General features: G+C 42.5%; 1 protein-coding gene across 1 annotated transcript in view; it reads left to right on the top strand.

The window, feature by feature from the left end:
• SLIT3 (slit guidance ligand 3) overlaps window positions 1-23,217 on the top strand; it is a 528,787-nt gene that overhangs the window by 38,125 nt on the left and 467,445 nt on the right. The window contains exons 2-3 of the mRNA XM_087816965.1: window positions 3,142-3,213; window positions 9,436-9,507. Coding sequence (XP_087673091.1) covers window positions 3,142-3,213; window positions 9,436-9,507 — 144 coding nt within the window. The remainder of the gene's footprint in view (window positions 1-3,141; window positions 3,214-9,435; window positions 9,508-23,217) is intronic.

Raw genomic sequence — 23,217 nt, 5'->3', positions numbered from 1 at the left:
AGCCAGGCAAGTTTGCAAGGGCTGCAAGTAGGGGAGGGTTACATAAAGCATGGGGGCTTAGAGAAGTTAAGTAGATTATGCAAACTCTTGGAGCTGGAAATGGGGGTTGGACAGAGATTTGAACCCTGACCTGTCTCACCTCAAAGCCACGTGCTCCTTGACCTTCTCCCTGGCAGCCTGGCAGTATGTATGTTTTGGATGGGGGAAGGGAAGACACCATGGAAATGCTGTAGATGTCCCAGAAATACTTCAAGGGAGAGGCAGTGTGGCAGACCCCTTGTGGTGCTGCCACTCTGTCAGCCACCCTCTCTCTCGATGCCAACTGAGCCTCTTCCCAGGATTTGTCTCGAAGCACAGAGTTTGGGGTGGGGCAGTCAGCTGCTCTTGGTGCACTGACATTTCAGAGTGGAGGTGGGGGTATTCAACTAATCATCGTAACAATAGCTGCCATGATTGAGCATTTAACAGGTGTCAGATAAGCGCTGTGCCTGTGTCATCTTATTTAAGCCTCATAAAAACTCTTGAGGTCAAGGTTGTCAGCCTCACTTTGTAGATGAAGAAACTGAGCCTCAGAGATAGAGTGACTTGCCTTGAAGTCACTCATTAAGTGGCAAGGCGGGGATTCAAACTCAGGGCTCCTTGCCTCTGAAGCTCAGCCTCCCAGACACTGGCTGTGTTCCCAGGGCAGCCCCACAGTCCCCACCGCAAGCCTGACACCAAGTCCTCAGCATCTCGGCAGCACACTTTGTGCCCCTTCACTTAATAAATGTTAATTGAGAAATATCGATGCTGCAGCCACTAGCAGTAGATGCTGAGATGCCATGCTGTGTCCCAGTAATTAAACCCCTAGCTGCATTGTCATATTCACAGTTGTCAAGGTCCCCAAACAACCATCCAGTTGTGATGGGAGGTGGGAAGAATACTCAGGGTGATTATGAGCACGCAGATTGCTGCCTGCGTGCCAGTACCTAGTCCTTGCTTGAGCGGCCCGCCTCTGTTTCCCTGCGCAGCTCTTGCTCTTGCTCCATCAGCACTCAGCTTAGTCTGGGAAGTCGAAACACTGCCCCTCTCCAGCGCAGGCTAGTTGAGAAACGACTTGCTATTTTAGATAGCAAAACACTGGATACGTTGGGGGGATGGTTCCAGGTGAGGCTCCTCAAGGGCCCACTTCATTTTTATTTCAGTATTATTTCCGTATCAGGATTTTTCCTCCTGCAAAGTTCTAGAATCTGAAAATTGTTTCCCTGTTCTCCTCAGGCAGCTGTAGATCTCACAAGTCTCACTGAGGCACGATTGCAGGATGGTAACTACAGGACCTGACTAGGAAAACCAAGGAAGTACAGTCGCCCCCCCTTATCCACAGGGTATAAGTTCCGTGACCCCCAGTGGACGTCTGAAAGCTCAGATAGTACCAAACCTGCTGTGTACTATGTTTTTTCCTGTACCTAATACCCTTTCACATTTAAAGGAAGCACTTTACTGCTTCTCTTGGCGTATATGAATTGCCAGTGTCATTACTCTTGTGCTTTGGGGACATTATTAAGAAAAATAAGGGTGACTTGAACACAGGCACTGTGATTCCACGACAGTCGATCTGATAACTGAGCCGGGTACTAAATGACTAATGGGCTGGTACTGTTTACAGTGTAGAGACATTGGACAAAGGGATGATTCGCATCCTGGGCAGAATGGAGTGGGAAGGCGTGAGATTTCATCACGCTACTCAGAATGGCATACAATTTAAAACTAATGAATTGTTTATTTCTGGAATTTTACTTTTTTTTCACAGTTAACCATGGGTAACAAACTGCAGGAAGTGATGCCGGGATAAGTGCAGACTAATGTCTTGAATGTCTGGATAGGGATCCATCACAGGAAAATGGCCTCTCAGTAGCTAAATGTTCTGGAGGAATGCAAAGCCCCTAAGTTTACAGATACCTTGTTGAAACTCTAACTTGGCCAAAGCCCTGAAAAGTGTCTCATAAGAAAGGCATAGTAAATAGGAATTAATTGTTCAGCATTCATTATTAAGAATTAGACATTATTTATGGTCCTTTGTTGTGTCCAGTTTTCTTAGATAACTTTGGTGAACACATTTATACAGTTGTGCACAGGTTCATTCTTGACTTTGGTTTTTCCTAATCCTGATTTTCTACCCCATGGTGCTTCCTTCTCCGCAACATCAATGTCACCATAATGCTTTCAGTTCTTCCATAACAAATTCTTCTCTTTGGGACCATTTTTAGGATATTAAGCCTACAAACTGAGGCAGGAATAATCCATGTAGCCCTTGTTACCTAATGTATGAAATTGACAAAGTTACCTCTACTCTGAGCCAAGCACATAATCTGCCTTATTGGGCCATGGAGTTAAATAAGATACAGTCTTTGCCCTTGGGAAGTTCTCATATTAGCTGGAAGATAGACAAGTACCTAACTAGGTTTCAAAGTCTGCCAAGATTCTTTTGGTTTCAAGTGATGGCAAATTTAAGTCAAACTGGTTTAAGTCAAAATATAAGGAAGGTGGGATAGAGTGGCTCCATGTAATCTCAAAATGTAGATGTGTCTGGCTTCAGGGATGTGTGGTTCCAGATACTCATGGGCTAGCACCAGAAATCAGTCTTTTTTCATCTCCTAACTCTGGAAAGCTCTGTCTTCATGGGCCAGATGGCTACTGGCAGCACCAAACAGCTTAGCAACCCCAGTAGAGAGGAACCTATTGGGAATTTGAGCCATGTAGGCATTCCTGAAACAATGACTGTGGTCAGAGGGAGTGAAGATGCTTATAAGGCTGGCCTGGATTAGGTGCTTATCCCTGGAGCTGAGATGAAGGGTCAGCCCCACTTATAGGACAGGATCTGTGAGTTGGAGGAGGGGAGCTTCCAAAGAAAAATTTGTGACCTGGTGAAGGGCAACAGAAGCCAGGCAGCTACATATAACAGGGCTCTACTACATACATAATGGATAGCTTATTCCACACAATATCCTTTAGGTTAGTTGGGCAAGCTCAGGGGATATCATTAATCATTGAAATTGCCTTCTTCTTGACAAGCAACATCCCTCCAGTCCAAGCCTGTCTGGGTTGAATAGACCATAAAAGTAACCTGAAAAAAATCTTACCCAAATTTGCTCTCCATTTCAGTGACCTGGACAGAAATAATATCACCAGGATCACCAAGACAGACTTCGCTGGACTCAAGAACCTTCGAGTCTTGTAAGTAGCACATGACTCTCCAGCACATTTTTATTTTTAGCTTTTCAGCCTTATGAAAATGTTCCATTGCCCTGACATTACCTTCCTCCAAGCCCTGGGAACAGGAATTCACCATCCAGCAGCAGAAAGCCCTTCGTTAGCGTGCCCAGGTTCTCGCAGGTACCTCATCCCATGTCTCTATCCTGTTGGCTGGGCTAGACCGATGGAAGAAGTCAGCCCAGTGACAGGCCCTACACGAGTAAATCAACGTGCCCAGCTTCCAGGATGACAGCAATGTCAGGTTGACTAACCATGCTTCCCTTCCAAGGAGATTATAATTTCTTCTCCAGCATGTGCATTAAAAGAAAAACCAGGACAGAAGTTATTTATCTTGTTGCTTAATGGAGAGGAAGGGAGAAGGGGAGGAGAGAATCAACAGGGTCAGAGCCCTTGCCGAACACCCAGCTGTGCAGACAGGTAGCAGAATATGAGATGGGCCTGTGTAGGATGGGGGAGCAAGTAATATGAGGTCTCATTTCTAAATAGTGACCACCCACCTCGAAGTCTACGCATCCCAGGTACTTGTCCATTGACAAGTCTCAGGCACTCAGATGCACAAGAGAGAAGCAGTGGACCCTCTTTTCTTCAGACTGAGAAGTGATTTTGACCCATAAGTATGACTCCAGACCCAAGCACATCTGGACAGTTTAGCCACTGCCTTGGTGTGTGTGTGTCGTGGAATCTTGGCTATCAGGTCTTTACTAGAAAAAGTAGCTAAAGTCTTGGGGTCTGAAGCCACCTCCTTTTTATTAATAACCCTTTTTAAAACAATTCATTTTGTTCTTGAGCCAGCAAGTACCAGGTTCTTGTCCTGATTCAGAATCAACTGCCCATGTGACCTTGGGCAAGTCATTATACCTCCTTGAGCCTCAGTTTTCTTATCCATAAAATAGGGAATGAGTAGCGTATTAGTTTTCTGGGGCTACGTAACAAAGTGCTACAAACTGGATGGCTTAAATAACAAAAATTCATTGTCTCACAGTTGTAGAGGCCAGAAGTCCAACATCAGCAGGGTTGGTTCCTTCTGAGAGCTGTAAGGAAAGATCTGGTCCAGACTTCTTTTCTAGCTTCTGGGGGCCTCAGGAATTCTCTGTTTTTTAAAGATGGCTGTCTTCTCCCTGGCTCCATTTCCACTGTCTTCATTCTCTGCATGTATGTCCAAATTTCCCTTTTTACAGGCACGCTAGTCATGTTGGATAAGGGCCCATCCTAATGACCTCACTTTAGCTCGATTATGCATTAAAGACCTTATCTCCAAAAGAAGGTTGAATTCTAATACACTGGGGGTTAGGGCATCAACATATGAATTTGAGGGGGAATCCAGTTCAACCCATCAAATAAAAGTCCTTCTCACTCTCACGATTGCACACATAGTGCTTTTTGGTTTTAACAGTTTCAGGAACAGTCTGTCTGTTCTCACTGCAGCCTGTGGAGTATTACTTGCATAACACTGGTTTTCTGATTGCGAATTCATGGTGCTAGTGATGATGATGATGACAACCAAGATATATGTGGTGCCTTCCACAGACCAAACTCTGTTACGTTGTTATTATCACCCACATGCCTGGAGGAAACAGGCGCTCAGATAGGTTAAGTGGTCCCAACTCCACATAGCAGGTAACTGAGGGACATCAGAATCCAGAATGTGTGCTTTCCAACCTCCATGCAGTGCCACTTGCATCATAGAAAGTTTAGAAAACCGAGAAGGTAAGAGGCTACCTATTTTATAAATGCACCAATGATTGCAGGTGGCTCACCTGAGTTTCCCTGAGCACCGGAGTGTGAGGACACTGGGATCCAAATGCTGGGTGCCCAGTTAGCCGATGCTTTCCCCTTGACGTGTTCTCCAGTCTTTGGCCTGTACACTGTCCCCTCTCCATCCTCGGAGGGAAAGCCCCACCCTCTGCCATGCCTTTCTCTTACTCTAGCAGGCATATGTCTGTCAAATGACCGGCAGCTCTGACAAGTGGGTGTGGCTCAGAATTGAGACTGGGACGAGAATGAGAGATTTCCATGGCTCAGTGTTAGGGCGATTTTATTGAGGAAATATAGGCCGTAAACACCTGAATCCAGGTCATTTTGCCAGCTCAAAGAACAGACAGTTAGCTTCTCTCCTTATTGTTTTTTCCATTTCTAACCCCTGGCATCTGTGAAAGATTTCTTTTCATACAAGTCAGAAATTTTACCTACTGCTTCATTTTCTAACAGAGTCAAAAATAACCCTTTGATTTTTCTTACCATTACATCAGAAAGACTAATAAAATCTCCAATTTCCATATCTGCTCTCTGCAAATAGAAAGTTTAAAATAATCACAAAAGGTCTTATTAATATCCTCCGGATGGTCTACAACATTCCTTTGACCACAGTTTATTGGTACACTCTTCTTGTTTCGTTTTCAGTTAATTGGTATATCCTACTTATTTTGATAAGCAATGCCAAAACCCTCTCCCTTCCCCCCCTTTATAGACTCTATTAATATAATATGTTTCATTATCTCATCAACTCAAAGGCAATCCCATTCAAGTGCCCCTTTATTGCTGTAAAAGAATCAGGTAGGTGGGATAGCTAAAATGCCTTCTAACAAGCACCAATAAAATACCCAGACATATAAACTGTATTTTTCCTCAGCCTTTTCTTTTTAGCAGAGTAACCTAAACAACTATCTTTTTTGAAAAGCTTTCATCACGCCTTGGCACATTCCCTGTATCTGTTTCTTATTTACAGTTTATAGTGAAGCCAGAAAAGACTCAATGGTCTTGAATAATTTGAGCTTGCCACCCATTTCCTAGCAGAATTATTTACACGGTGCTGGCGAATGGGCAAAAGCAGATAAAATGGAGATTGGGGCGCTTTGGCCTCATGCAAAGGCAGTTTTCCCAAATAAAGTGCATTCAGAGAGAAGATATAAGAATCGCCCTTAACAGTTCTTTCTCCCATGGGTCAGGCGTAGGAAAAGGCCTCTGTTGCAAGACCTCTGCTATGCCCACAACGTGGGAAACAGCTTTATCCCAAATGGGGTTCATAAAAGAGCTAAGCTCCACCCAGCCATCATCGCATGGGGGCGATTTCCGATTCTGATCCAATGCGAAAACTAAAAAATATCAGGATATGCTGAAAATGAACACAGTCTGTGTGCTCCTAACTCAGAACAGACTCAGGCCATGGCTGTCCCAGCCTTTCCTGGGTCCCCTGGTCAGTAAAAGGAGGGCGAGAGCAGCGGCTTCAGCCCCAGCTCCTGAACTGTTAGGTACCCTAACAATCAGGATCCCAGCGGGAAAGAGATGATATTCACACAGGACAAATGAGGAGAGCTAAATCCAGAATTATTTATAAAGGTGTGGGCAAGAGGAGATGGCGTAGCTCCCTGGCCTCTAGGCCTCGAGCAGCAATGGGAGGAAGTGGTTGCCCTCACAGAGGTGGGGACAGCCTGACAGGACCTGTGGTCTTAGGTAGAGAGACGAAGTCGCCTTGAAGTGAGTTGGCAGGGAGGGAGCTGGAAATAAACCTCCCAGCCACACTCAGTGTCTTTCCACCCTCCGATCTCCTGCTGGGGACTCCTGCTGGCTGAACCCAGCAGAAGCCAGACTGGAGGAGGGTTCTGATGTGATGAAATTAGCCTTCCGGGGCCTCAGCAGAGTGGGAAGGGGCAGATACCTACACAGGTATATTTCCATTTCCTACTCCCCTTTCTGAGAGAAGCTGGCAGTGTCAGATTAATTAGCACAGAACTAGAGATTCAGCATAGGAGGTCAGTGTCTGACTCCTTCAGGACCCAGAGGGCATGCGGCGCTCAGCCCCCCCCCATTGCTCCTTGTTATAATTGGGAAGTAATGACAACAAGCTCTGTGATGGATTGATGGATAGTAAAAACCCAGCTGAACAAACCGCCCATCACTGATGTTGAACTGGATCCCCCTGTAGCAAGACGTGCTAGTGTGAGTCTGTTAGCATTCCAAGGCCCTCGTAGCCATATGGCTGGGTGGGACAGGAAAAGAAAGGAAGGAAAAGAGAATTTATTAAACATCTAATTATACTCCAGATCCCGGGCTAGATAGTTCACAAACTTTAGTCCATTTTTATTTTCACTTGTGAGATTTTTTTTTAAATCCTCCCCCAAGGATATGTTTGTATTGATTTTAGAGAGGAAGGGAGAGGAAGAGAGACAGAGAGAAACACTGATGTGAGAGAGAAACGTGGGCAGGTTGCCGCCTGTATCAGCGCAATCCGGGATCTAACCCACCACCTGGGTATGTGCCCTGACTGGGGATCGCGCCTGCGGCCTTCTGCTGTACAGGATGACACTCGACCAACTGACACACCGGCCAGGGCTCACTTAGGAGATGTTTTTAATTTTTTTTTTTCTGCTTTACAAATGAAGAGAGTGAATCTTAGAGAGGTTGACCAGACAGCCCAATGTCACCTTCAGCTGGTAAGAGGGCAGGAAAGGGATTCTAAGTCAAATCTGCAAGCACGCTAAAGTGGGGGTTAGAGAGCCCACCCTAGCTAGCTGCTTGACTTTATGCAAACGATTTCTCCTTGGACAAGCCTCTTCATCTCTCTGCTTCGTGCTGTCCAGATATATTAAGTGAGGAGCCTACAGAGGCCAGAAGTAACATGAACGTGTGAATCAGAATGGATGAGGCCTGTGGCCGACTGTGGAGCTCGTGTGCCTTGCCTGACCCACACTCAGTTCTGGCCCATTCTTGATATTTGGAAATGGGGCAGCTGAGTTTTCAAAAGGAATTCCCGTGTGTGTGTGTGTGTGTGTGTGTGTGTGTGTATGTGAGAGAGAGAGAGAGAGAGATTGTGTGAGAGAGAAATATCCTGATTTTTAATTGTTTCCAACAAATTCACGAAAATGTAAAATATCATTGAGCCCAAAATACCCCCCTCACTCTGAGAGTCTAAGTGAGAAACTTCATGTGACCTAGACTAGCTTTTTCCTTGATATAAAATCAGTATGCGCTGTGGCCCAAAGCCCTCTTCGGTTTTCCATCCCTTCAGTAAGCCTTTACTAAGTGACTGCTGTCTGGGCGAACGTGTGAGGGCTGGGAGTGTAACGATGAAGCCCTTACCCTCCTGGTCCTCGCGCGTAGTTGGGAACATGGACCTGAAAATAAACACAGAGGCCCAAGTGTTACGCCTAAGAAGAAGGGGGCAGAGTGGGGACGAAACATCTCGGCGGTAACAGAGGTGGAGGGCTGTTGTGGGAGGAATCCTTCCCAGTGGAGATGGAGCCTCCTCAAGGCTACTCTGCCTCCCTGCTGCTTTTTCTTCAGGTGCTTCTGGGCGCCTCTCCTCCTATTGATCCAGAGGAAGCCGTGGCCCTTCCTAAGCTCCACCCTCCAGAGAAGCACACTTCAGCCTCCACTAAGTCCCATTCAGCCACTAGCCCTGGATGGAAACTATGCAGTTTCATTGCTTCCCTTCCCGACCATCCAGCTAATCCATTTTAAGCTGCCATTTATTTTTTTTAAATTAGGGAAACAAATGTTTCATTGTGTGCTCAATTCTTATGATATGCCACATGCACAAACCAAACTCACTGTAAGCAGAGTGTTTAGTTTTTTAATCACCTGCATCAAAGACTTTGCAGGTCAGCAGAGCCTGAGGCTGGGGAGCTCTAGCTTTTGTGACCACCACCCTCCTGTTGGGCACAGACAGGCACTAGGAGAGGAGTTCCTGGCACCTGGCTGGTTTCCCTTTGTCACAGGCAGCTGCCCAACAATAGCACCACCCTCTCTACTCGCTGACCCAGAGACAGAGTGAGCAGAGAAGGCCCTTTGCAGTGAAGTATTTTTGAATCCTTGAGGGAAGGAGCTCTGAGGGGAGAGATGCTGATTATATGTGTAGTTTTTGTAAGAAGCAGCTTTTACCTCTCCCTTTTCTGTGCAACATCCTGCAGTGCTTGGGGGGACATTTGCTGAGAACATTCTTAAAATAGAGGCATGGGAACCAATCTGTCAGGTAGAAGTGTGCAGGCGGCGAAACCCTGGTTACCGTGACACCAAGCTGGGATGTGAATTATCTGGTCCCACCATTCTGGTCCCACCATTCTGATCCCAGCTGGGGGCCCCGAGGGTGGTGGGAGGGGCTGCATGCCCATGCCTGCGTGGCCAGAAGCCTGGTGTGAGGATCCCTGAGCCCTTCTTGCCCTTGACCCTCTGCCTCTGTGCTTCTAGGCATCTGGAAGACAACCAGGTCAGCATCATCGAGAGAGGCGCCTTCCAGGAGCTGAAGCAGCTGGAGCGATTGTAAGTACAGTTCAACCTCCTTTCTTGAAAAGTCATCTTTCCTCTTTCCGTTTTTTTGTAAATTGGCTTCACTGCAACCTTGCTAAAAAAAGTCTCCAATGTTTCATAAAATGTTCGCTATTACATTGAAAGCACATTAGATGCACATTACAGAGACACTGAGATTCACATAAACACTTTTTCTTTGAAAGATGCTAGAATTGGCATCTGAGCTTTGTTTTTCTTCTCAGCCTTGAGCTCCCTCTTGGTATTTGTGTGTGGGGTTGGTTCTGGCCCGGGCCTCAGCCTTCGCGTTCGGGGAGGAAGGAAGCCCGCAGTTAGCTCCCCGTCATGGAAACTAGTGTTACGCTCGCCCTGCTCCTCTGCGAGGGCAGTGGGCTCCCTCGCCAGGCCCTCTCCTCCTCCCTGCGCCACCCCTGCCCCATTCTCACGGGAGAGGAAGGACGGCAAGTGGGCGAAGCCTTTGGAGTGCCTGCGTCGCAGTGCGATCAGCCTGTGTCAGGGATCCCACACGTTTCCACGACAGAATTCCTTGCCAGCGATTTAAAAATAGGCTACCATTCTGACTTAATCAGGGGGAGAGAGGGAAAGGGGCAAGATGGGAGATGGATGGAGCCTCCATTTGTTTTATTGATTGATGCTTTTGCAGAGAAGTCTGGGGTCACTTTGATGAGGGGAGCTGCTCAGATGGTTAAGTGGGCAGCTTCACCTTTCTTCAGTTAATCACATCTGGCAGCTCATAACATCTGGATATTTGCTTTCTGCCCTCTGAGTGGGGATTGTCCCCAAGAGCACTTAGTCATGCTGGTGGGTGGCTCTCTTTCACGCCTCCCTCCCAGTCCCGGTTGGCCTGACATTTCAGCTTCCTCCTGCAGTCGGGGCCGGGGGCTGCAGCAGCTCTCTACTCTGCCAGCTTACCTGGAAGGGTGTGCCATGTTTACCTGTCCTGTTGTCAGATCTCATCTGGAGAGAGGGGCTTGGGTAAGGCGAGGGCCTGCCACCAACTTGTTAGCTTTGTGATCATTCCATCTGGGAGGACAGGAGAGTGGGAAGGGGTGTTGCCCAGCCAAATCCATCACTCCCCCTTCTGTTGTGCAAATTGTCTCAATTATTTCTCTTCTGCTGGTCAAAGGTCAACATATGCTCTGCTGCTGTTGGTTTGAAAATATGACATTTGTTTCCTATAAGGGTAAATAGTTATAAAAGTAACGAATGTCGCCTCTGTTTATGCTTTTATTTTTAAGTTTCTTAAAACTTAAATTCTTCTCCTTATTTAGACCAAGGAAGAAAAACACAAGTATTTGTTGGACCTGGTTTCTTTCTATGAAATATTCAACATCTATGGAAGGATAAATATGCAGCCCTTAGTGAAAAGGCCACCTCTTGTGTAGTCCTCTATTAGAAGGGTAAATAAATTTCCAATTCATTCATTTCATGGCTGTTGGAAGGGAACTAATTGAGCACCTTGGACATGCTAGGAACTGTGCCAGTGTTTTACATGCTGCTATTTTATCCCCACAAAATTCCTGTGAGGTGTGACTACTCTCATTTTGCAGATGAAGAAACAGAGGCCCAGAGAGATGGAGCCAAAGAATTGTCGGGGGGGGTGGGCCAAGATTCAAAGCCACATCTGTCCAACATCAAAGCCCACGTCCTTTCATACTTCTGTGCTGCAGACATTAGATGAAGTGTGATCTTTAGCAAATGACCTCCCACGTACCCATTTCGCTCCAGGGAATCTCAGTTAAATGTTCTGGTCAAGGCACTTCTCTTTGGCGTGGTGATCATGGCTGAAATACCGTGTGTATTTGAGGGACAGAAAGGGTTACAATCGCAGGCAAACCTGTCTCTTTCTCTACTTTGGCTTGTTCAGAGGGTAAGGCTAACTGTTGTGCCAGGTAAACCCTCAAATCTCATGGTTTATCTCAGTGGAAGTTTACTTCTTAATCAGATCAGAGCCAGTAAGGGCATTCTTGGTTCTGGGCCTCTCTGCTCCAAGGGGATCCTCAGGAACAGGGGTTCCCTCCACTCCTTAGCTCTGCCATCTTGCAATCTTGCTGTTTAAGGAACCAGTGTTTGTCTGCATCAAGCCAGTGGAAGGGAAAACAGCACGAAGGATCGCACGTGGGAAATCTTCATGGGCAAGACCCAGAAGGAGGACTTGGCACCTCCTCTCTTACACACTTGGGCTAGAACTCAGTGGGAATTAGGCGAGAGAGGTGAGCGATTTTCCCTGGAACTAGAGGAATCAGGCTTAGTGAACAGTTAACAGGCTAAGTGAAGAGTTAACCAGTCTCTCCCTTACAGTGCAGGCAAGCTGAAAGGGAGAAGAAGAGGGGAAATAGAGGCAGCTGGCTCGTATGCACAGCTGGGCAGGCACCCTCATTGGAGGCCTTTCTGTGTCAATGAGGAGCGTGTGTATGCGTGTGTGTGTGTGTGACATTATCTGACTGGTGTTAATCTGGTTTCAGTTATTCAGTCTGACCCCAAACAGACTGAGAGCTATAGAATGGAAAAATACAACACATTTGCTATTAACAGCTGAAGAAGTAGATGGCTGATTGCGCCGCCTCTAGCTCTCACTCCTGGCTCACCTTGCCTGTGTCTGTATACTTGGTAGTAGATTAATCTTTATTGGTCATATTCTGAAATACAGGCAGGAAATTATGTGGGTTTTGGTCCTTTATTTCTTGAGTGTTTTTCATTCACAACAGTCATTATAGGTTTGATCTTTTGAGCCTTAATGGGAAAGGGGAGAAAGTTCTGTCCTGTGGGTCTCAACTCAGAAGTCTATTTCTTCATTAAAGAATCCCTACTCCAGACTGAGTGAGGTGCCCTTCCTCTCATAGTACATGATTGTCCCTATCACAGCACTTACCATACCATATTTTAATTCCCCATTTGCTATGGTTGTCTATCCCCAAGCTATGAGTATGTTGAGATCAGCAGTCATGTTCCATTCAGCTCTTAGTCTCAAAGCCTTGCACAGGACATGATCTTAAGTGGTTATGGAATATTTATCAAATACTTTTTTATACCAGTTTTTGGGTTTTGCCTGTGCTACTGAATTAGTACCAATTTCCCCCCAGAGGACACATGACATTGAATGGAGACATTTTTGGTTGTTACAACTGGAGGATGCAACTGGCATATAGTGGGTAGAGGTCAAGAATGTTGCTAAACATCCTTCAATGAGCAAAACAATGCTCACAACAAGGAATTATCCAGCCCAAAATGTTAATAGTGCTAAGGTTGAGAAACTCTGCTCTTTACCTGTAATGTGTCAGATAGCATCTTAGGCACTTGGAATATGTCCTCTTATTTCACCCACCCAACAATATTATGAGTCTAGAATGATCATATCCCTGACATGACAAAATATAAAATTCAAAGCACTGCCTATGAAGTTGCTAAGTATGTTTACCCTAAATCTAATTTAGCTAGATCTCACTTCTGGTTTCTAGGAAGTGGGTAGGGTAGAGAAATGAGTTAAATGAAACTAAGAGGAAACAAATCCTGTAGGTGGGACATTTTATAAGATAACAGCCCTGGTCTCTTCAAAAAAAAATGTCATCAAATACACCACACATCAAGATCAGTATGGCTCTATTAATAATAGATAAAATAGGTTTTGAAACAAGAAATATTATTGGAGATAAAGAGGAATATTTCATAATGATAAAGGAGTACAGACAGACATAAAGCAAATGTTGCCAAAAGCAACCAACTGTAGACTTAACTTTTTTTTTTCAAGTGCGTATGGGACTTTTATCAAATACTGGTCTAGAAAGTAGGTTTCAATAAATATCAGAGGATTGAAATCATATGGATTATTTTCTCTGACCACCACAGAAATATTCAAGAAGTCAATAAGAAAATGATAAATAGAAAATTCCAAAATATTTGGAAATTGAGTATCATACTTCTAAATAACCTCTGAGTCAGAGAACATATCACAGTAGAAATTTAAAGATATGTATAGATATGTTTTTTCTGAATGTTAATAAGCATACAGTATATCACAATGTGTGGATTGCAGTCAAAGCCATGTTCAGAGGAAAATGTATAGCCATCTAGCTATATTACTCAATTTATGATATATATTATGTATATTATATATTTAGAAAGAACTAAAGCTAAAATATTGATGAAAGTATCTTAAGAAGCTAGAGAAACAACAAAGTAGAAGAAAGGAAATCAGTAAGAGCAGAAGGATATGAAATATATATATATATATATTTCATATAAAATTGTAAAAAGTCAAACTTTCATTCTTGAAATAATTAATAAAATTATAAAAACTGGCAAGACTGATCAGAAGCCAAAAAGAAAAACCAAATTATCAATATGAGGGATAAAAGGTGGGACGTAAGTATGGATTTTACCAAGATTGAAATGATAATCAGAGCAGATTTATGTCAATGATTGTAAAGGTTAAGTGAAACTAAGAACTGAAACAAGAAGGGATAGAAAGTCTGTATAGTCCTATATCTAGTAAAGAAATTAAATCTTAATTAAAATAGTCCACCAAGAAGATCTAGGCTCAGATGGCTTCATCAATAAATCCTACATAACTTTTAATAAATAAATATCAATTTAACATAAACCCTATTAAAACAATGGATATTTGTCATTTGGACAGCATAACTTTTATAACAAAACTCAACAAGGGCATTTCAAGAAAAAATATAAACCAACACATTTCATAAATATTTTACAAATTATTAGCAAAATGAGTTTGGCGATACATTAAAATGATGTATTACAACCAAGGTTGGCTTATTTGAGGAAGGCGAAGTTGATTTAATATTTGAAAGTCCTCTTTCCCCCCCAAAAAATATACTGAGCAACTAGGATATAGCAAACCCAAAGACACACAGACAGCACTACAATAAAACTAGTTGACAGAATGTCCCAGGAAATCCCCACCCCCACCCCTAATATAAGCAGGTTGGGAGCAAACAATGTACTGTTACAAGACCATTGTGTTATCTGTGTGGGGAAAAGCAGAGGGAAGGCATCTGAAATTCTTGAGGCCCTGAAAACAGATCGCTTAAATTACCAATATATACTCGCTGGAAAACACAACTGTCTATCTGAGAAAAGTTGCCAAATTGGAAGGGAGTTTGATGAGATCCAGTTCGTGGTAAGTACAAAGGAATGGTAATATGATAGTGACTTAGTGCGAGAAGTATTCTGGGCCCTATAAACTCTTCAGACTAACAAATACAGGGCTCTTCTTCAAAGAAAGGCCTTGCATTGATAAGAAACTTCTGGAACTAGTTGATCAGAACAGAAGAATAGTAGAAATGAAAAGAGAACTTCTTGATGAAAGCATTAGAAATTACCAGAAGAGTCATCATTTAGAAAATACAAGGCCATGCTTTTCATTAGTTTGCAAGAAAAACCAAGAATGAGCTCTTGGCTCTTGAAGGTACAAATGCTATTATTTCCCCCCCCCCCCCCCCCCCATCAAACTAGAGGGAATTTCGTTTATTTAAGAAAAAAGCAACCAAAAGGATTATGATTGAAGCTCATACAAAGTTCCTTTATAACAGAAATAAAAAAGAATAAGAAGTGAAATAATCTCCATAGAAACAATGAAAACACACAAGAGAGAGGCACTCACAGAACAGGTGAAAACCGTAACAGAATCATACACAACTAGCTACACACACTCAAGGTCGAATAAACTATGAAAGAACAACATAAACTCTGAATTTGAAAAACTCAGAAATGGGATGATTAGAAAAAAGGAGGGTTTGAAAGGAGGGGTGAAGAACTGAAGACCCAATTTGGGAATAAAAGAAATCATGTCAGAATGAGCGCCGCCCATACAACGCTGAAGAGCAAACCTGGGAGAACCACACTCTCCCAGTCCAGACTCCCTGTAAACCTGCGGTGATCAAGGCAGCGTGGTGCTGCTGAGACAGTGGACATGTCAGCTAGGGGAACAGAACAGAGAACCCCAAATAGACCCGTTCAGATGCAGTCAGCTGATTTTTAACAGAGGGGCAAAGAAAATTCAAAGGAAAAAGAATAGTCTTTTCAACAAGTGACGCTGGAACAATTTGATGTTCATATGTAAAAAAATTGAGACACAAACCTTACTCGTTACACAAAATTCAAAATGGGTCATAGTGTTAAATGTAAAGTATAAAACTTCTAGATGAAGACATAAGAGAAATATCTACATAACCTTTGAATTTTATTAAAATTAAAAACTGCAAAAGACACTTTTAGGAGAATGGAAAGACAAGCCACAGACTGGAAGAAATTTTGGAAAACATATCCCATAAAGGACTTATATACAAAATATACAGAGAACTTACAAAATGCAACAGTAAGAAAACAAACCACCCTAGCCCCCCAAAGAAAGAAATGGACAACAGACCTGAATAAGCACTGCACCAATAAGATACATAGATGGCAAATAAGCACGAGAGAAAATGCTCGACATGTTTTTTCCTTAGGGTTATGCAAATTAAACACCAATGAGATACCACTGCACACCTATTAGAATGGCTAAAATACTAAAAACCAACATTACTGATTGCTGGTGAGGAAGCAGAGAAACAGGAGCTCTCATTTATTGCTGTTTAATAATGCAAAATAGTGCAGCCACTTTGGAAGATAGCTGGGCAGTTTTTTACAAAGCCAAATGAAGTGTCGTGCAAGTCAGATGGGTGGCTGCTAGGGTTCCGTGAAGAGGACGCGGGCGTTGATAGGTGAAGGCCGGGGGAGGAGGGGATTAGGAGGGTGAAACTCAGTAGAATACTGAAGTGGTAGGTATACGCCGTGTGCGTTTATCAAAGCCCATAGAATTTTACAGCGCAAAGAGTGAACCTTAACGCATGCAGATTTTTAAAATCTCTTGGAAATTGAAGGGTCCCTAGGTGGAATGCAGACTGCGAGGACTGCGTGAGTCAACCTCATGGAAGGTGATGAGGGAAAAGGTAGATTTGGAATGGAGTGGACACTGTAAGGCTAAGAGCAAAAGGAACAGCACATAAGTACTATGCTCTAGCTGGTGAGTTGTTTCCCACAGGGGTACAGCTTAAAAATTATTTATTTATTTACTTCTTTATTTATTTTTCCATTGCTTTTCAGAGACAGGGAGGGAGGGAGGGAGGGAGGGAGAGAGAAACATCGATGTGAGAGAGATACATCGATTGATCGCCTCCCACAGGAGCCCAACCAGAGCAGGGAGAACCTGCAACCCACGTATGTGCTCCTGACCAGGAATTGAACCCTTGACCCTTTTGTCCTACCACTGAGCCAAACCAGCCAGGGCCAGGTTAACAATTTTGAAATCACTGTGCACATATATTGCAATTGAACAATGGATGGTGGATGGTGGGACAGGTTTCTCACTGTTGGAATGGGGGTTACAGATAAACAATGGAGATAGCTACAATGATCCTTGTGGTAATGGATTAGAGTCAGGGACATCAGTATGAACAAATGTTTAGCCTAATATATGATATTGTCACTTAATATAGATGGATATATACATACAAATATTTATTGATATGTGAATACACATAGATTTGTATGCAAGCAAATATGTCCTTCCTCTCTCAGCAAGAGGGCCTAGAAGCAATGACACTGCATTAGCAGTGAGCGTGCCTAATGCCAACTTGTGGCTTCCAATCCCGTTCTTCAACAAAAAGGAACTAAGGCATCTCAGAGAGATTGACTGATTCTAGGACTGGGGCACGAGATCTGTAGGGCCAAAAAGAAAGTGCTCAAAAAACAAAAAAACAAAACCCCACTAACACCCTCCTCCAAAAAACAATGCACACTTATGAGGACTTCAGAGCAAACTGAACAAGCTCCTAATGGCCAAAGCTGGAACAATTTGGACAACAAAGTAAATAAATTTGATTATAACCAAAATATAAAATAAATATCCATGAGTCCATACTGATATAAATAAATGATTGAATAAATAAATAAATGGAGAGATGAGAAATCTCCCATGCTGAAGAATTCTAAGTAGTTTATGTAGATTTTCTGCCCTCAAGCTGGTAGAGCATAACTGCCCACTCTGTAAATTTGGGCTTCACGTAATGACTTCCTTCATGAGCAGGAAAGGAAAGGGGACAGGTGAGGATATAAATTGGACACACACGCCCCAGCCAAGTGATGAAGGTCAATGTTAAAAGTGACATCAGGTTGAAAGTATGTATCTCTGATATGATGTAATGAAAATAGCAGTTTGCCTCCATGATCTTCATCTCAAAAACCCATAACCTCAGTCAAATGAGGAAAACATCAGATAGATCCCAACTGAGGGACATTTTAAAAAACACCTGATGGTCTTCCACAATTCTGTCTAGGTCATCAAAAACAAAGTCACAAACTATCACAGCCAAAAGGAGCATAAGGAGACGTGATGTGGCATCCAGGATGGGATCCTAAAACAGAAAAAGATACAGGTTAAAAACTAAAGGAACCTGGATAAAGCATTGGCTTGCTGTGGCAAATGTACTGTGCCACTGTAATATGTTAATAATAGGGAAATCTGGGTATGGGGTATATGACAATACTCTGCACTATCCAATTTCTATGTAAATCTAAATCTATTCTAATATAGAAAGTTTATTTTTTTTAAATAAAAGATGATTGTGCCAAACCCTGCTTGAATTACAGATTCATGAGCAAAATAAATGTTACTGTTTTTCACCAAAAATACATACATACATACTAATCTAGGTGGAATTTAAGAGCAAATAAATGGATGATGCTTTAAGAGAAATGGAAAATGGCAAGTAGTATATTTTAAAAACCAACAATAAGTTAATATAGAAGTAAAAAGGGTTTACAAGAAAGAAAAAGATATAGAAGCCAGTCAAGAAGTTCTAACATAATATGAATCTCTGAGGAAGAAAACTAAAGCAATGGAACAAAACAAAACTAATAGTAATGAAAATTTCCTGAAATTTGAGATGATTTGAAGTTATATACTGAAAGGACGCTGAATACTTAGAAAAACAGACCCTGAAAGGTTTAAAACCCAAACATGCCCTAATAAAACTATTGGATTTTAAAGGGAAAAAATCCTTAAGCATTCATCAATTAGACAATTAAAATGGAAAGAAAATCTGATTTCCAGCATACTTTTTTCATAAAAGTCAGAATGCAATTGAATAACTTTTTAAGGAAATAAACTTTCTTTTCTTATAAAATGTGAAGCTGAGCCATACATATATTCAAGTGTAATAATGGCAGCAGACTATTAGGAACACTCAGAAACTTGGGCATCATGGTTCCTATGGACCCCTCCCCAAGGAATCTACCAGAGAACAAGTTTCATACAACCAAGAGAGTAGAACGATCTTGGCCTAAGGACAGACATAGTCTACACTTTCAAAACTCCCCGGGAGATAGGTGGGGCCTATGACTGAGTTTTGGAAGTCCATAGAACGAGAGCAGGGCCGAGCTCTCCATGATTCCCCATGCTTGCTCTCTTTCCCTGTGCTCGCTCAATCAACAGTGCTCTAAGGACTTAAAGGGTGTAGACACACAGAATCAAAGGGTTCTGGGTCCCTGCTAACATGCATTGGCTATGACAGGAACCAGAAATAAACTTCTGTTATTTCAAAAATAACAATGTAATTCATCCCATTAACAGAATCAATGAGAAAAGTCTTTTCCTCTCCATAAACGAAGGAAAAAGTATTTAATACAACACTAATTCATGATTTAAAGGCATTTAAAATATTGAAGACAAAATGGAACTTGTTTACATGAAACCTAAAACAAGCATCATAGTTGATGGTGAAATATTGAAAATGTTCCTCCTGTGAGATGCCCCTCATCATAACTTCTAGTCAACCTTGCGTTAGAAATTGGGCCTGACAATGAGAAAAGAAAAAGGAAAGGAGGGAGGGAGGGAGGGAGGGAGGGAGGGAGGGAGGGAGGGAGGGAGGGAGGGAGGACAAATTTAAGGATTGGAATAGAAGAAATATAAATGTCATCATTTGCAGATGACATGATTGAGTACATAGGAAATGCAAAATAATCTACAGACAAATTATCAGGATTCCTAAGTGAATTTCCAAGGCCACTGGACACAAGATCAGCTTCTCAGGACTATATCTAATGAAAGATATGCAAGACCTTAACACAGAAAATGACAAACACTACTGGGAGAGATGAAAAATGACTCAGTTATACATACAGAGAGATGCATTATGTTCATGGCCTGGGCAACTCAATATCTCAAAGATGTAAATTCTCTCCAAGTTGATATACAGATTCAGTGAAATCCTAATCAAAATGTTAATAGGTTGTAGAAATTGTTAAGATGATTCTGAAGTTTATATGGAACTGCAAATGGCTAAGAAGAACCAAGATAGCCTTGAAGACCCAGATAGGGAGGACACTTGATTTGTAACAAAGGTGGCACAATGAAGCAGCTTGGAATGGGTGACCTGTCTAATAAATTGTGATAGAGTAATTGGATATGCATATGGAAAGCAAATGAAATTGCCCCTTACCTCATTCCATTCATAAAACTGGTTATAAGTGGATTGTAGATTTACACATGAAAGAGAAAATAATAACAACTTTTAGAAAATAACAAAATATCTTCATTGTTTGGGATTAGTTGGTATTTTTTAAGCAAGATACAGAAAGCATTAAATGAAAAGAAAAAAATAGATAACTTACACTACACTAAAATAAATAACTTTTATTCATCAAAGCACAGCAAATGAGTGAAAAAACATGTCACAGAGTGGATTAGGATATCGGCAGTGCATGCGCCTAACAAAGGGCTCATATTGAGAATATATAAAGAACTCTTACAAATCAATAAGGAAAAGACAAGTGACCTAGTAGAAAAATGGTTAAGAGTTTTAAACAGGCAATTTTTGAAGAGGACATCCAAGTGACCGATGATCATTTGAAAAGATGCTTAGTGTGTCATTAGTCTTCAGAGAAATGTAAAATAAAACCACACTGACATACACCACATACCCACCCGAATGGCTAAAGCAGAAACTGCGCTGGTGATGATGGGAAACTGCATTTATCACAGACTTCTGGGGGACCCGTTGATCCTAGAGCTGAACCTACACATCCCCATGACCCAGCCTGGATATACACCTCACAGAAAGATGGGCCCGAGAACCTTCCTAGCTGCACTATTTGTAATAGCCCCAAACTGGAAACAAGCCAAGTACTCATCAACATGAGAAAGAATAGATTGAAAATTAGAACAACACAAAAAACGGCTACATGTAACAACACGATAAATCTCAGAGACAGAACGGATAACCAAAGCCATGCCCAGCTGATTCCATTCCATACCCTTCCAACGGTAGAGCTGACCTATTATTTCAAACACCAGGGGGGTGTTTATCATCAGAGGGCTGTAAAGAGAAGGTGGCCTTAAGGGATTTTTGAGGTGTACCGTCCTCTGTTTCTAGATCTGGGTAGAGGTTTGTGGTTCTGGGTTCAGAATGCTTCAAGTTGTACAGTTTTGATTTGTGTATTTTTCTGTATAAGTTATACTTCATAAAATAATTTATTTTAAAAAGAGACTTTAGAGGCAGATATGCAACCAAATTCAAAGCATGGCTCTTAATTGAAGCCTGGTTTGAAGAAATGAATGCATACAATCAATGTCGGGCCAGATGGAGACATAAGAAAGTGGACCAGAAATCAAGTGATGTTAGGAAATTAGGAATTTTACTAAGTGAGACTCTCCTTAAGTTTTTAAAAAAATATATCTTGCCTGGCCGGGCGTGGCTCAGCCGTTGAACATCGACCTGGGATCCAGGCAATGGGGTTTGATTCCCGGTCAGTGCACATGCCCGGGTTGCGGGCTCGATCAATGACTCTCTCATCATTGATGTTTCTATCTCTCTCCCTTGCCTTTCCTCTCTCTGAAATCAATAAAGGTATACTTAAAAAATAAATAAAATAAAATTTAAAAAAATAAAAAAATATATATATATATCTTTATTGATTTCAGAGAGAGGAAGGGAAAGGGAGAGAGAGAGGTAGAAACATCAATGATGAGAGAGTCATTGATCGGCTGCCTCCTGCACAGCCCCTGCTGGGGATGGAGCCCGCAACCCGGGCATGTGCCCTGACCGGGAATCGAACCCGGGACTCCTGGATCCTAGGTTGATGCTCAACCGCTGAGCCACGCCAGGCCAGGCTCTCCTTAATCTTTTGAGATGCACGCTGAAGTATTTAGGGATTAAGTGTTCCGGTATCTATAATTTATTTTGAAATGGTTCCATAAAATAAATAAATATTAAATAAATAACAAATATAGCAAAATGAAAGCAGTTGTTGACTCTGAGTGGTAGACATAAGAATGCTCAAAATATATTTCCCCTTTTCTGTATGTTTGAATTTCTTTTCATAGAAATTCTTTTTAATGTATATGTAAAAGTTATCATGTGACCTTCATGTGTCCTTTTCACAGAGAACAAAACTGAAGCTTAGCCAGTTCAGGTAGCTTGCCATGCTGAGATTTGAATTCAGGACTAGTTTGACTTGAGGAAAACAATCACCAGGAGCTGGAAGGAGATTGAGATATTATAGTATCCAGTTTCCTCGTTTTGCAGACACGGAAACAAGCTAGAGAGAGATTAGACTTCCATGAACGTTAGTGCCGTATGCAGTGTCTGAGGGGCTGAGCTCTTTGGCATTAGCTCAGTTTTTCCAAAAAGCGAACACAATGGCGTCCTTAGCTGTAACCCACAGTTCACATTTACCCTTTAATTAGATGTAAAGTAAATAATTATATTATGCATTTAAATGCATATGTGTGGCAAATATATATATTTTTAAATTATTCAAGGGTTATTTTGTTCCTTGCTACATAGAACCCTGCTTGTCCCGCCAGCACTAACGTGTGTTATGTTCCGTGAGCTGATCATTTAGAGGCCAGACCCTCAAACAGCCCATGAATGTGGCTTTTTCTTCCTTCGGCCTCATTTGTATCAACATCAAAGCCTGACCATTGTTATTAACTCAGAATTATGGACAGGGCTTTCTTTGTGAAATTTATCGCCTGCGGTGTCTACACTTAAATTACTCTAAGTCCATGAAAAAGAACACCCAGTGTCTGTGTGGGTGTGTACGCTGCCAGCACCAGAAACGCCACTGCTGACGGATTTTTGATTGGCTTATGTTATTATTCCTTATATTAAAGAAAAAACATAACTTCTATCTGGGTATATATTCACCATTGGTTCCTTAAGAATTGTAAGACAGACCGAAAGGAAGCCATAGTGGGGAAATACTAAGGAGAGAAATAAAAGCCGGGGAAGATTTTTGAGGCCCTCGGAAGACCCAGGCAGGACCCAGGCCTGCGTCATGACCAGCCGGGTTGATGGTCTCCCACCAACCTCCTTCTCTGGCTGCATTAGAAGTGGAGGAAGGAGCTGTCTCCCCGGAGCACAAAACTCAAGAATATACATTTAGCGGTGGCAGGAGTTGAATCCCATGAGGAAGAAGAGGGCACAGCGAGGCGTGAGGAACGTAGGCTCTTGCATCATGGCCCACGCCTACATGCTGTTTGACTCGGGACAAATGGATGAGCCTCTCTTAGCCTCAGCTGCCTCCTCTATAAAACACCTGTGATCTGCCTCACAGGGTTGTTTGGAAAACTGAACAGCATACATGCGAAGAGCTGAGGATGGTGCCTGGCTAATCGTAAATCCTCTCTGCATTTCACCGCCG

Source organism: Miniopterus natalensis, chromosome 4 (assembly GCF_054644295.1).
Source record: "Miniopterus natalensis isolate mMinNat1 chromosome 4, mMinNat1.hap1, whole genome shotgun sequence".
NCBI classification, from domain to species: Eukaryota; Metazoa; Chordata; class Mammalia; order Chiroptera; family Miniopteridae; genus Miniopterus; species Miniopterus natalensis.
This window is presented reverse-complemented; position numbering and strand designations above follow the sequence as displayed.